Below are 12,952 nucleotides of genomic sequence, written 5' to 3' on the forward strand. Positions count from 1 at the left end.
TAACCCAGCCTAGGAATAGTATGGTAGACTAGTTTAGGACAACTTTAGATGTACAAGCAAGAGATGAGAATGTGCTTGTGCTTGGACTCAAATTAGTTTCAAGCTAACATGATATTAAAAATCAGCTATTAAGCTGGAATAAAACCCAGTGATATACATCCAATTACACAAATGGTGTTACTGTATTGCTCAAATGGAGGTTTTAACTGCAGGTGTTTCAGCATACAGTTGGAACTATTCAGGGAACAGAAAAACTCATCTAAAATTGTTTGGCATAAAGTGAAATGCTATTGTACACTTACACAATGGAAGTGTTCTATTATATACAAGCTTGGAAATCAACAGCATGACACTGTGTTTTAATATCCAATTACATCTCCTCAAGAAATCATGAGAAAGTTCTTACCTCATCCAGTACCTCCAAGGTTGCTAAATCATCTACATCTTCTTGGTTTGAAACTAGTGACTTACTATAGTTCCCCTTCTTTGTATGAATACGTTCAAATCTAGGAAAGACAGAAGGAAAGTTCTTGATGTGAGGAAACAGACTATATCTTGCAGCTGTAACCATCTCGACAGCAATTCACCCAAAATATCACATATTTTTATTGTTCTGAATTAAAATACAGAATGTTTGAACAACAGAACAGGAAATTTTTTATTATTTTTTTTAATACTGACAGAGCATTCAGGATGGTAACACTTCTAGCTTAGTAATTATGGTCCTCCAAGCCTGGCTGAGCTGGTCTGATTGCTGAGCAAAATGCTACAGAACCACTGGAGTATGTGAAATAGATCCTAATTCGTAAGAATGTATACTTTAAAGGAAAAAAATAAGAGTAAATTAGAAACACATTTTAAAAGTTTAAATGCTTTTTTATTAGGATTCAATTTCAGTAAAGCTTATCTTAAAATGCATTGTGGTTTAACCCTGCAGTTGGCTCAGCACCACATTGTCATTTGCTCACTCCCTCACTTCATAGTGGGATGGAGAAGAGAATCAAAGAAAAACAAAGTACAACTTGTGTGTTGAGCCAAATCTGTTTACTAAGACAGAGAAAAGAAAATCGATAACAATTATAATGTGTATGTATATATATATATACATATAACAAGTGATGCACAAGGAATTGCTCGTCACCCCCATACTGATGCCCATCTTGCCCCTGAGCAACAGAAGAGCGAAGAATACCCAACCCCTTTAGAACTCCTTCCACAAGATGTCATATGGCATGGAATATCCCTTTGGCCAGTTTTAGTCAGCTGTCCTAATTCTGTTCCCTCTCAGCTTCTTAGCCCTTTGCTGAGAATGGCCTTGGCTTTATACAACTATGCTTAGCAGCAACTATAAACATCAGTGTGTTAACACTGTTTTTCTCCTAAAACCAAAATATAGCACCATACTCTAAAGAAAAGAGTCCCAGCTGAAATTAAGACAATAATTGAAATAATCTCTCTAAATCAAGTGAAAAAAGTGTTATGCTGCCTTACTGAAATTAGCAAGAAAATTTCTACCCCAAATTGCATTCATCTCTATCCAAGAAAAAAATACAGTGCTAAACACAGTGAAAATAATGGAAAATGCAGTTTAGAATTTACGTTAATGATATTTGCTTTAGGATATGGGGGAAAACTGGGGAAAGAAACTGGGTAAGGAACAGCAGAGTTCACAAACCATATCAAATCAAGCTGAGATGCACAATATGGTACAAACACAAAAGACTACTAAGTAAATTGAATCTCCTGATAAGACTGCACGCCCCTTGGTACTGTTGAACAGACACTTTATTAAACTGAGACAGCAGAAAAAACCCTGAAACACAATCATTTTTTATCTTGATTCCATACAAGATCAAGGAAATCCTGTAATTTTGACATTTGGACATACAGCGTGCATAAAAGCAGACAGGATTTTTCTACTCAAGGCCTTCAACATACAATGAAGAGTAGAGAAGAGAAAAAGGCAACTACATCACTGTGGAAAGCTTGAATGAACAAATGTAACCCTGATGGGGCAAGCTAAAAATCTTCAGAGCTCACTCAGTAAGATTTACTGCAGAGGTCAAGACCTGTATCCACTCCACAAACACCCCCTGCTTCCTGGGTACTGACTCAGTTCAGGCAGGCTGGGTGCCAAGGGGGATGCAGAGGTACAGAGCTGGGCAGGCACCCATTTGGCTTTATTTGTCACTTGCCAGCCTGAAAATGCGCACAAAAAACAAGCAGGTGATGTCTTCCCACACGGAATGCAATCCTGCAGGCATGAGTGCACTTCATCCAGCACTTCTCTCTATTTCTCTCATCTCTAGTGGTCATTCTCTGGGAGTGATACAGAGCCTGTCCTCACCCAGGTGCCAGCAACAGAGCAGCTTCTCCCTCCCTCAGGCATGAGCCAGTTACCACTAAAGCTTTTCCACTGCCTGTAAGCACAAAGGCAGGAGTTTCCTACTCCCTGCAGATGGTGAATTTTGCAACCTTAATATCAAAGCACAAGCATGTAAGGATTCACTGCAGGAGGCAGTACAGCTTTGTGGTCTTTGTTCCAACAATGAACCCATAAACAGGCTGTAATTCTGCATTTATTTAAGTACCTTGATGCAGAAAACACACGGAATACAAACAAGCAGCACCAAGGGACAGACCTGATATAAAGTAATTAAACATCCTCCAGAAAGGATCTTCTCCTTCCTTTGGAACACACTTGTGCCCCAAGAGCTATCTTGATAGTACAGAATCCTTGCAAGAACTCTGTGAGACAATTCTTGGGTTGATGTATCTCAGGTTACATCTAAAAGTCTGTGTTAATATTAAGACTTAAATTTACTCTTTAGCCATGAACACTCTGCTGCTATTTGATTTTTCCATTTACCAGCTAAAGACATTGCTGCATTTGAAGCCAGAGGTGTAGGCAGACTCATACCCCCTCAAGAGAAACCTCTCCCCTTCATAAACCCATGCTTCTATTGATACCTCCATCCTTTTAACAGCTGCAGTATAAAATTTAAGTCTGGACAGTTGAAGGAATTTGTCCTTTGTTCCCACACAATGGTCATTTTATGTCCAAAGAATGCATCTAATATTGGTACAACTTTGAAAAAGACCTATCAACATACACATGAGGGAAAGATGCAGGAGCTGCAGTACTGCATCAAGCTTTACCAGTCTGTTATTTTTCACTGCCAAAGAAAGATCCAAACTAAAACATCTGCTAAGTTAGGCTTCCTGGTGGAACTGCTACGTACTGAGAATGGGGAGATGTTACTGAGTGTTGGTAAGAGTGGTATTTCCCAAGATTTGTTTCAATGAGCACTTTTAATGAAATCAGGAAGTTAACAGAGAATGCTCCAGCTCTCTCTCCTTTTTTTTTTTTTTTTTTTTTTTTCCTCTCTTTTAAGGAAACAACCTTTATTTATGCCAGAGAAGTTTAATTACATAAAATTGATTCTCTTCTAATCCTCTTCAGCTGACGTTATGAGAACAGTAGTGCTTGTTAAAACAGATTATATTCTTCACTCTCAGAGCGCAGCAGCAGAGCAGATTTGCAGAACACAATATTTTTCTGCTTTGCTGTCAAAGGGCACAGACCCCTCAAGGGCAGATCTAAACAGCAACCACTTTAGTGCTGTTGACATCTATGCTGAAGTTTCATTACTATCATGCACATCATAGACATTGTGAACCAAAATAACCAATTTTCTCTCTTCTTATCAGAAATCATTTGTTGGAGACATTAGATCTCACAGCCATGCTTGGCAAGCAATTGAAGTAGCTAAAGGCCAGAAACATTAACCTACTACGGACAAGAAAATGAGTCAAAGCAGCATTGTTTCTGTGTCTTCTCCTTCACCTTCACCCATCCTTGTCTTTCAAGATTCAGTTAAATCAAAGTGAGGGAACTGCAGCTTTTTCTTCTTCACATTGTCAGAATGTATTTAAAAGATTTCAGATAGTTCCAAAAATACCCTGAAAAGGGAAGTGTGACTCATGATGCCCTGCTGAACTCTCTGCCAAATCCTCTGCAGTTTTCTGTAACACAAAGGTAGGAACAGCTGTATACGTTCCAGCTGTTACAAATATCATTAAAAGTGACAAACAGAAAAGAAGCAACACAGACAAATTAATGGCGATTCTGCTTCTCTGAAGGCTGCACTGAGCAAAAAATATATAAATTCATTTGTCTGCAACAGACACACACTTAAATAAAACTACAGCCATACGTCTATGCAAAATTTGAACTTGGATTTAGAATCATGTACTGATAGATTCTGGCTGTATGTGCACAGTGTTTCACAGACAAACCTGTGCACAAAACCTGCTCCCTCTGAGTCAAAGTGATTGCACATCACCAGCTCCACTCAGGGAGCTGAGCTCAAGCTTACGCAACCTTGCTGAGAGCATGGTGCTGCCAGGGCTTTTCATTCAGAGGTGGCCTACCTCCAGAAGCTGGGTCATGTGTTGCTCTGTACAAGGTTTGCCAAAGTTTGGGCTGTTTTACCATACTCTGCAAATATGTAGATTACTGGCCCTTCATAATAGGCTCAAGAAAAGTCTATATCCCTTATTCAGGGAAAATATGTTTTATTAACTGACCAAATAGAATATCTCAAAAAGTACTGTTTTGGATTGGTTCCTTATTGCCCTCGTGAGTCTTGCCTATGCTCTACATGCAGAACTACACTAAGATGACAAAGTGGAAGCTCCAAAAGCGAGCAGTGCCTGGTGGGTGAGGTATCCCTTCAGTAGGAATAAGAAGCAGACTGATAAGACTGTTGAAGAGCATTACTCCCAAGAAGTCTTGAATGCAGGAGAAACAAATTTCTCCTGCTTTGCATCAGGAGTTAAAATATTCTTCATTCAAGAATTATTGCTGTCCATTGTATTGCATGAAAGGAGACCTGAACTGCATTTCTATTCTGCTGTGGAGATGGGTACTACTCAGAAGAATATAGAGCAGGCCTGTGTAGCCAGAAACTCTTACTGCCTGAGTTTGCAACATAACTATGCTATATATTGCACCCTCAGGAACAGTGCAGGAATACACAGACCCCACTGGTACGACAAAACCTATAACAAACTACAGGAGTGAAAGAAGTGGCTTGAAGTGGTCCAGAATTAGTCTACAAGTCATCAACCTCAGATTTAATCCCTACTCTGTTACAGGTTTCATTTGGACACCTTTACCCAATCAGTACTGGACTCTGAGTGGGCTGTGTTACTCAGCTCCTCTTAATTCTTTCCTCAAGCTGGAGTGATGATCTGATTCCCACTGCAAGCTGCCCTCAGAGTTTAGCTTGCAGGGTTGTTATCAGCTGCTCCAACTGGCAGGATGAGTCAGGGAAAGAGAGAGAGAAGCCCCAGGAAGTAAATGACACAAGTATGGGAAGTCACTCAGGGACAGTCATGGAAGGAAATTATATGGTACTCTCTGCTCTGAATAGTGGTGAATAAATTGGCATCACCCTTTGAGCATCTCCCTGAAGTTCCAGAAGAGTTAAACAGACAAGCTACATAGCTCGTTGAATTGCAGTGCTATCCCTACGTAGTTAGCTCAGCAGGGCAAACACTTAGCACTTAGCAGAGCAATTCAGCTCATGCAAAAGCCCTTGCTCATCACTCTGCAATAGAACTAGTCTCTTTCCCACATTTATTTAGAGGACATATAAGTCTTTTAACTTGGGGAGCAGAGTTGGTTGCTGAAATCTAGGTGTACTGAATATCCCTCACATACTCTGCTCATTCTGGAATGAGTCATAATTCCCAGGAAATACACGTTGTACTAATCACTGCTCATTTCTGCAGAGATTATTGTAAAAGCAGTCAAGAATAAGACAGCCAAACAACTCAAGATGAAAGTATTGCAAGCCTGACAGTCAGGTGTAAATGCGACAGTTCTGAAGGCCATTTCAAAGACAGCTATTTCTGTTGCAAAGTAAAACTCTTTACAATGCAGGGCTTTTTCCCCTCATTCAGCCTGGTGAGAAGTGTATTTTTAGAACAGTTCTTTGGTATATGCTGCAGCACTCACTTCTAATCATTATTTTGATCAGTAATTATAAATTTTAATAGCAATGTGACAACCAAGAAAGAGTGACTCAAAGATTGGCTAAAATCAAGGGGAAACATAAGGAGTGCCCGAAGATGATCAGGCTCAGATTAACTTGCTTCTTCTCCATCATAGGATCTGTCTTACTTTCTGTGGTTTGTTTCCTTCACCAGGTGCTTGGAAAGGATGTTGCACAGCTCTCTAAAACCAGTTTTCTCTTTGCTGGACTAGCAGCAATAATAACAGGAAAGTTCAGACAGCCTGGTGCAATGCCCTTATGCCTTGGTGGCTGGTCAACATTAGAAAATATCTCAGAAACAATAATGGTAGAGACAGTTGCTATTGGGTGGCTCCACCTTTAGTCTACAGATCACAAACCCTTTCTGAACAGACATGGTATGGAAACACTACACCTTATGATACGTCCTCCTGCAAAAATAAACTCACTGAGAATGTGACAGAACACAACACTTTATTTCTGAACTATTACAACTACACATTCAGCAAGCAACAAAACAGTATCATAACCACAACAGATTACCACTGCAGAGGGCAGTCAGAGCCAAATTACACCTCAGCATAATGGACAGTGATTTGATATTGAGTGAAAACAAGAATAGTGGACACACAAAGACCCAGTGGCTGGATCTCAGCTATCAACTTCCAGGTACTTACTCTTCTGAAATATATTTTTCTTTAACAATAATGTATAATTTGAAGAGAAAAATAAATATATCAAGAAAATAACTGGATTCCTTACTTTCAAGTCCACAATACCAAATTCCTTTAGTTTACATAGTGAACTCATACAACACACAGGAGGATTTCATTACTCAGTGTAAGGAAAGGTTCTTTAATGCCTTAAACTACTGCCTTCCAGTGACAGCCAGCTGGAGATTTGGAGGGAGCCTTGGAGTTATGAACTGAACAGCTGGAGATCAAGAGGGAGCTTTACAAGAGAAGCTGTTGAAACTGGTGAAAGTTCAGGAATTCCACAATAGGGCCTTAACACATCGGTGTAAAAAACAGTCCCAGGACAGAATAATAAAGGGAAGAAAGCCAGGTGATTTTAAGAAGAAACTTTTCCATTGACCAGTCACGTCACAGCCTATATTGTGACTGAATCAGATTTACATAGCATCATAAAATCATTAAGGTTGCAAAAGACCACTCAGTTCATCAAGTCCAACCGTCAACCCAAAAATACCTACTAAACCATGTTCCTCTACACATTTCTTGAATTCCTCCAGGGACAGTGACTGCACCACCTTCCCAGACAGCCTTTTCCAATGCTTAGCCATTCTTTCAGAGAATAATTTTTTCCTGATACCCAACCTGAACCTCCTCTGCTGAAGCCATTATCTCTTGTCCTCCTGCTGAACCTCACCTCAACACAACTTCCTTTCACACAGAGAGCAATAAGGTCTTGCCAGAGCCTCCTCTTCTCCAGACTAAACATTCCCGGTTCCCTCAGCCACTCCTCTTAACACTGGTGTTACAGATCCTTCATCAGCTTCATTTCCCTACATGGCACTTCTGTACAGATTCTGCTGACACCATTTGCTCTGGCAAACTGAGGGTCAGAAGATATATCTGATTTGTATTTAAAGACTTTAAAAAAGTAAAACAAACAAACAAACAAAAAAACCAATTAAAATATTTTTGTATAATCTTTTCACCGTTCAACAGAAGAAAAAAACAGCATTCTATGCCAACATCCTTTATATGCCTCAAATTCTATCTTTTTTATAAAATGAAATGTTGTACATACTACAATTGCAGCTTTTCTTGCTTACACAGAGATAACAATAGATACAGGATGTATAAGACAGGTATTCTTACTGTCTTTGGGAAGTGGCTTATCTTTTCTATGTGAAGACTGCTCCAAAAGTAATGACTCTTATTATGTTGGCCCGTGACATCAAAGTTGGATACTAGTGGTATGTAGTAGAGGTTGAACCAGCAGAGGGACACAAAACGGTGTCTGACATGGAAGTGCATATGAAGCAAAGTTGTGGGAATTAATTCCTCCATGAGGAAAAAACTGCACCCATTGGCACTCATTGACTCTTTCTGAATGTTTATGGAGAACAAACAGTGGATGTGAACACAGCAAGGCAGTGGGTGGCGCATTTCAGCAGTGGTAACAGTGGCATGAAAGACAAGCCACGTTCCAGATGGCCACGCACAGCTGTCACACCATGAAATGAAGTGTCTTGATCAGCTCATCCATGTGAATCAAGAGACTACAACCAGGGAACTGTATACAAAGCTGAATGTCAGCTTCACTGCATAAGAATGGATAGTGGCAACATTAGAATATCGCAAAGTTTGCGCCAGGTGGGTCCCATGAATGAACACACAAGAACAGAAAGAATGGAAGTTTGTCAGGACCTATTAAATGAATACAAGGCTGAAAGTGACAGTTTTCTGGATTGCATCATTACCAGTGATGAGATGTGGTGTCACCACTATGAGCCAGAGTCAAAACGGCAGTCCATGAAGTGGAAACATGAATTCCCTGTTGAAGAAAATGTTCAAGACACAGCCCTCAGCAGGTAAAGTGATGTGCACTGTCTTTTGGGATAGGAAAGGGGTGATCCTTCTGGATTTCCTGGAACCTGGACAAACCATCAACTCTGACCACTACACTGCAATGCTGACTAAGCTGAAGGCTCAGACATTCAGTCATATCAGAAAAAAAGACAACCTTTCTCCTTCAACACACTAATGCCAGGCCAATATGAGCTTAAATACTGTGGAGCACAATGCCACTCTTGGCTGAACTTTCCTATTTCCACCCACTGCACAAGCAAATTGAGACATTTTCTTTACGTCTGCATTGTATAGGAAAAGTAAACTCATGTCATTTGCATTATAAAGCAATTACATAAAAAAAATAAAGAATTTTGGAAAACAGAAGGACTTCCTAGAAAACTTTTAAGTTACATTAAATTGAGAAAATACTTACAATATGGAACTGATTTAGAAGCTTTATTTTAAAAAATGATTTAGGCATTGAAAGAACCACTGCCACAAGTTTCATCAAGATGTAAGTCCATATTGTTTAGAAATTTTGATTGTTTTTTACACAATTATCCTGGGTTTTACATTTTTGATATATTTTTAAGTCCAGAGTATCAGCCAAATGCTCAGCACTGACATCTAAGGAGCTTATTGCAATTCCAGAGTCTTTCTGGATTAAGTCAGTCTCTGTAAGTGCCATACAGAGCATACAAATTCAGTATAAGTCTTAAGTTTAGCCATGTGAATAGGTGTTCATAGAAATGCCAGAACAGAGAAACTGCTACTCATTCTACATCCAATTCTGGAGAATCCAAGAAAACTTGAAAAGAAAAATAATATTTAGAAATATTCGTATTATCCATAAATGACAGTTTATATCCAAAAATTTGCCAGGATCAGAACTAAGGACAGCTATATACGTTGGTACTATAAATATGTGCAAAAGTAAATGTGGCACACTTTAATAAGTGTTTTCCATGGAGTTCAAAATGTCTTTTATATTTTGTGTTCCATTTAAAAAGTGCCTATCATCCTTTACCTTGATGCTTAGGAGACACTGCACAAGTAGTACATCAGTACCAATCTTATACTACATTTCACAACTGACACATTACTTCAGTGTAGTGGATTTATTATTTTTTTTAATAAATTGCAGTACTGAGCCAAACCATTTTCAGTTGTTTTAAATAAAAGCCATCAAGTGCTTCATGATTTATGCAGAACCAATACTTTTAGATACTAATGGAAGTAATAAGGGGATCTTTTGATAAGACATGAGCTTTTTTATAGAATATTTTTAACTTCACAAACTCTGCCACTATTACTGTTTTCAGTCAGTAGCATCCAGTTCTTGCAGGAACCCAATCAGTCAATTCTGGCATCTTCAGTCAGAAATAACCATGGAAATGTAAGGAAATCACAGACACTCATCTCACCTAACCTTTAGCATTCTGAAAGCCAGGATCCTAATCTGCATCTAGAATCAGAGGAAAAAGGGGAGACACTTCTAAAGATCATCTCATCTCATGTGAATCACGGTGCCCTTCACTTTCTATTGGTTTTATTGGAGGGAGCCAAAGATTAAACACTGTATTTTTCAGTCAGCTAACGTTATGAGAGGTGAATCCTTTTCTGAGCACCAGCCATTCAGAAACAGTGCAAGTATAAAAACTGCCACAACCAGTCTATGTTTTAGCTATTTTTACCTTGCCTTTTCAGTGACTCCCATTTGTTGATGAACATCAATAAATTCCATAAGTTGTCTTTGTAGCACGTTTTCCTTTCCTTCAATCTGCTTAATAAAATCATGCTGCAAAAGACTAGATACTGTCGGGCGCTTCTCATAGTCTTTAGTTAAGCACCTGTGCTGGCAGAAAAAGCAAATGATCATTCAGGGGTCACTGTTAAGTTTTGACACGGCTATCTGTAGTTTACTCATATTGTCATAATAAATACATCCATCTTAATCACAATACTTCAATACCAAAAACTCTTAACATTTCACAGAATTGATGTGGTCTAGAAGTTAAATCATCGATTTTTGAAACTTAAGCTCATTTGTTTGTAAATGTTAAACGTAAAAAAACAAGTTCCTTACTCATCTACAGTCAAAGGACTTTACCCAAAACAGTTCTCATTTTTACAATTGAAGACAGCAGAACAGAAAAATTTTACTGACAACATATTTCCATGGAGAATACAACGATATTTTACACATGACATTTAGACATGTTCCATATTCAGGTACAATGGTCTCAGTTGTTACTCACTTGTTAATGAAGTCATTGAATTCAGATGACCACAGTTCAGGCTGCTGTAGTGTTGGAGGAGGATTCCTGCAAAGGTCAGTGACAATAAGTTAATAAGCTACTCAGCTGCCAAAAACGATGTGTGAAGGTAGGCTGAGTAACGAGTTTTAGAAGGCCACTGAAAAAAGATATTGATTTCCACTGATAAAAGGAGTATGGGTAGAGGATACAGTGCCTCAATGGCTCTTCTGCTTCATGTAACTAACAAGGAGAAATGGCATGGAGAGGATCCACCAACCATAGCTAAGAATGACTGTACTTTTTCAATGAAATCAATAAACAGAAATGAAACTAACTACCCATTAATCACTCTTCACTTGTAATAGGAAGTCTCTCTTTTCAAGCCTGAAACAATATACTTTCCTAAGATATTTTCAAAACAGAAATTCTGTTTAAAGGTTTTCAGGAAGGACTGAATTAATCAGCTCGCTGAGCGAAGTGTAGGAAGAAACTAGGTCATTATTAACCATGTTTGATTTACCATGAGATAATCAGAAATCAAGTGAGAACTAGATAAGAATATACTGTAAATAAATAATTATTTGATGTTGATTTAAAGTTCCTTATTCTAGGTACTAATGTTGTCCAAACTGTTTTGAGTCTCCTTCCTTTCAATGAGAGGTGCTATTTCCACTAAGCATAGTCACTCAGACTAAAGCAATTGCCTATAATTGAAGTGACTCCTTTACTGTTTAATCAGTTATCAAAACCACTTTCTTTAAGCAATGCCTAATGTTACCTCACTAACTTTCAGGTTTTTCTTAATGAAATTAAAAGGGATTGGATCTTATATTTGTTCTTGAGCAGAAGGGTAGGCACCCAATATCTATAACATACAAGCCAAATGGCTTCATGAAGGCCTACCTGGAATTACAATAGTTTGATGCTGTTTTTTGCATAGCAAATAGAGGTAAGAAGAACATTAATGCTCTGCTTCAGTGCCAAGTCAGCCAAGATTTCTTTAAAAAGAAAGCAGTTTAAACTAATCTGGGTTACCTGGCTGAAAAGGACCTGGAGTACTCATAAATGCTATGTGGTCTTGTGCTGTGGTATTATAACTGCTAGAATGAAATCCACTGGCTGCAGTAAGGTCATTCCCTATATTGTTTGAGACCGATGTTCTTTGAAACACTGTAAGTGGTAATTTGGGTACTCCTACATCCAGCTTCAAAGAAAGCACAGAAGTTGTCAGAGATATTACTTGGGGTCAGCAACACTGCAGCTGGGAGGAGCAGCACAAGCTAATGAAAGTTAAAGGACTAAATGTATGTCAGCACTTTGCTTCAAAGGACATGTGATAACATTTGAGGACAGCTGTGGTGCCTGTTTGACACACTGACCCACTAAGACTCTGTTTTACTATCAAAATTCATTTTCAGATATGGCAATATATGAGAATGGCATATATCACATGAGTCCTGTGCTTATGTCCTATGCTTATTATGCTTATTGGGTAGTAGCAGTCCAAAGGGAAATTTTCATGGCTATTTCTCAAATGCAGCCACAGTCCTCTAAACTTGTCAGTGGTTTTGCATGTTTGAAGCAGAGTCTCAGAAGATACATCTGGACAGAGTACTTCTAACCTCCTCTTATTATAAATAGTATGAAGGAACTGTATGTGCTTGCACAGTCTAAGTTTGAAGAAATGTTAATGAAAATTAATGGAATAAGTTCAGCCCGGAAAGAATTAAAAACATTAAGATACTACCTCGGTATTTTGAAGAGTGCCCTCATAGGGTGCAAATCAGCGAGGGGTGGATCTCCATCTCCCAGCTCTATTGCAGTAATACCCAGTGACCATGCATCACATCTGGCATCATAGGAGCTATCCAGCTGCTGCTCACAGGCAATCACCTATTAAAGGAAAAGACCTGGTCAGTAACAGGACAGTCAAATATCCGAATTTAAGAGCATACCCATAGATGGGGAAATCTCTTACTGGATAGAGATTTTGGATTAAATAAACAGAACTGCTCGTATTTTGCAAATTAAAACTTACTGCTGCTAAAAAAGCAAAGTGTGACCTAGAAAAGGAAGTCTTTTGTGAACACGGCCTGTTATCTGATCAGATGTC

The 12,952-nt window shown here is 38.8% G+C and overlaps 1 protein-coding gene across 1 annotated transcript in view; it reads right to left on the bottom strand.

Moving 5' to 3' along the window:
* MYO3A (myosin IIIA) overlaps positions 1–12,952 on the bottom strand; it is a 97,033-nt gene that overhangs the window by 44,550 nt on the left and 39,531 nt on the right. Inside the window, exons 7-10 of the mRNA XM_015853320.2 lie at positions 12,587–12,732; positions 10,840–10,905; positions 10,276–10,431; positions 407–506 (exon numbers count right to left, since the gene is read on the bottom strand). Coding sequence (XP_015708806.1) covers positions 407–506; positions 10,276–10,431; positions 10,840–10,905; positions 12,587–12,732 — 468 coding nt within the window. The remainder of the gene's footprint in view (positions 1–406; positions 507–10,275; positions 10,432–10,839; positions 10,906–12,586; positions 12,733–12,952) is intronic.

The sequence above is a fragment of the Coturnix japonica genome, chromosome 2 (assembly GCF_001577835.2).
Source record: "Coturnix japonica isolate 7356 chromosome 2, Coturnix japonica 2.1, whole genome shotgun sequence".
NCBI lineage: Eukaryota > Metazoa > Chordata > Aves > Galliformes > Phasianidae > Coturnix > Coturnix japonica.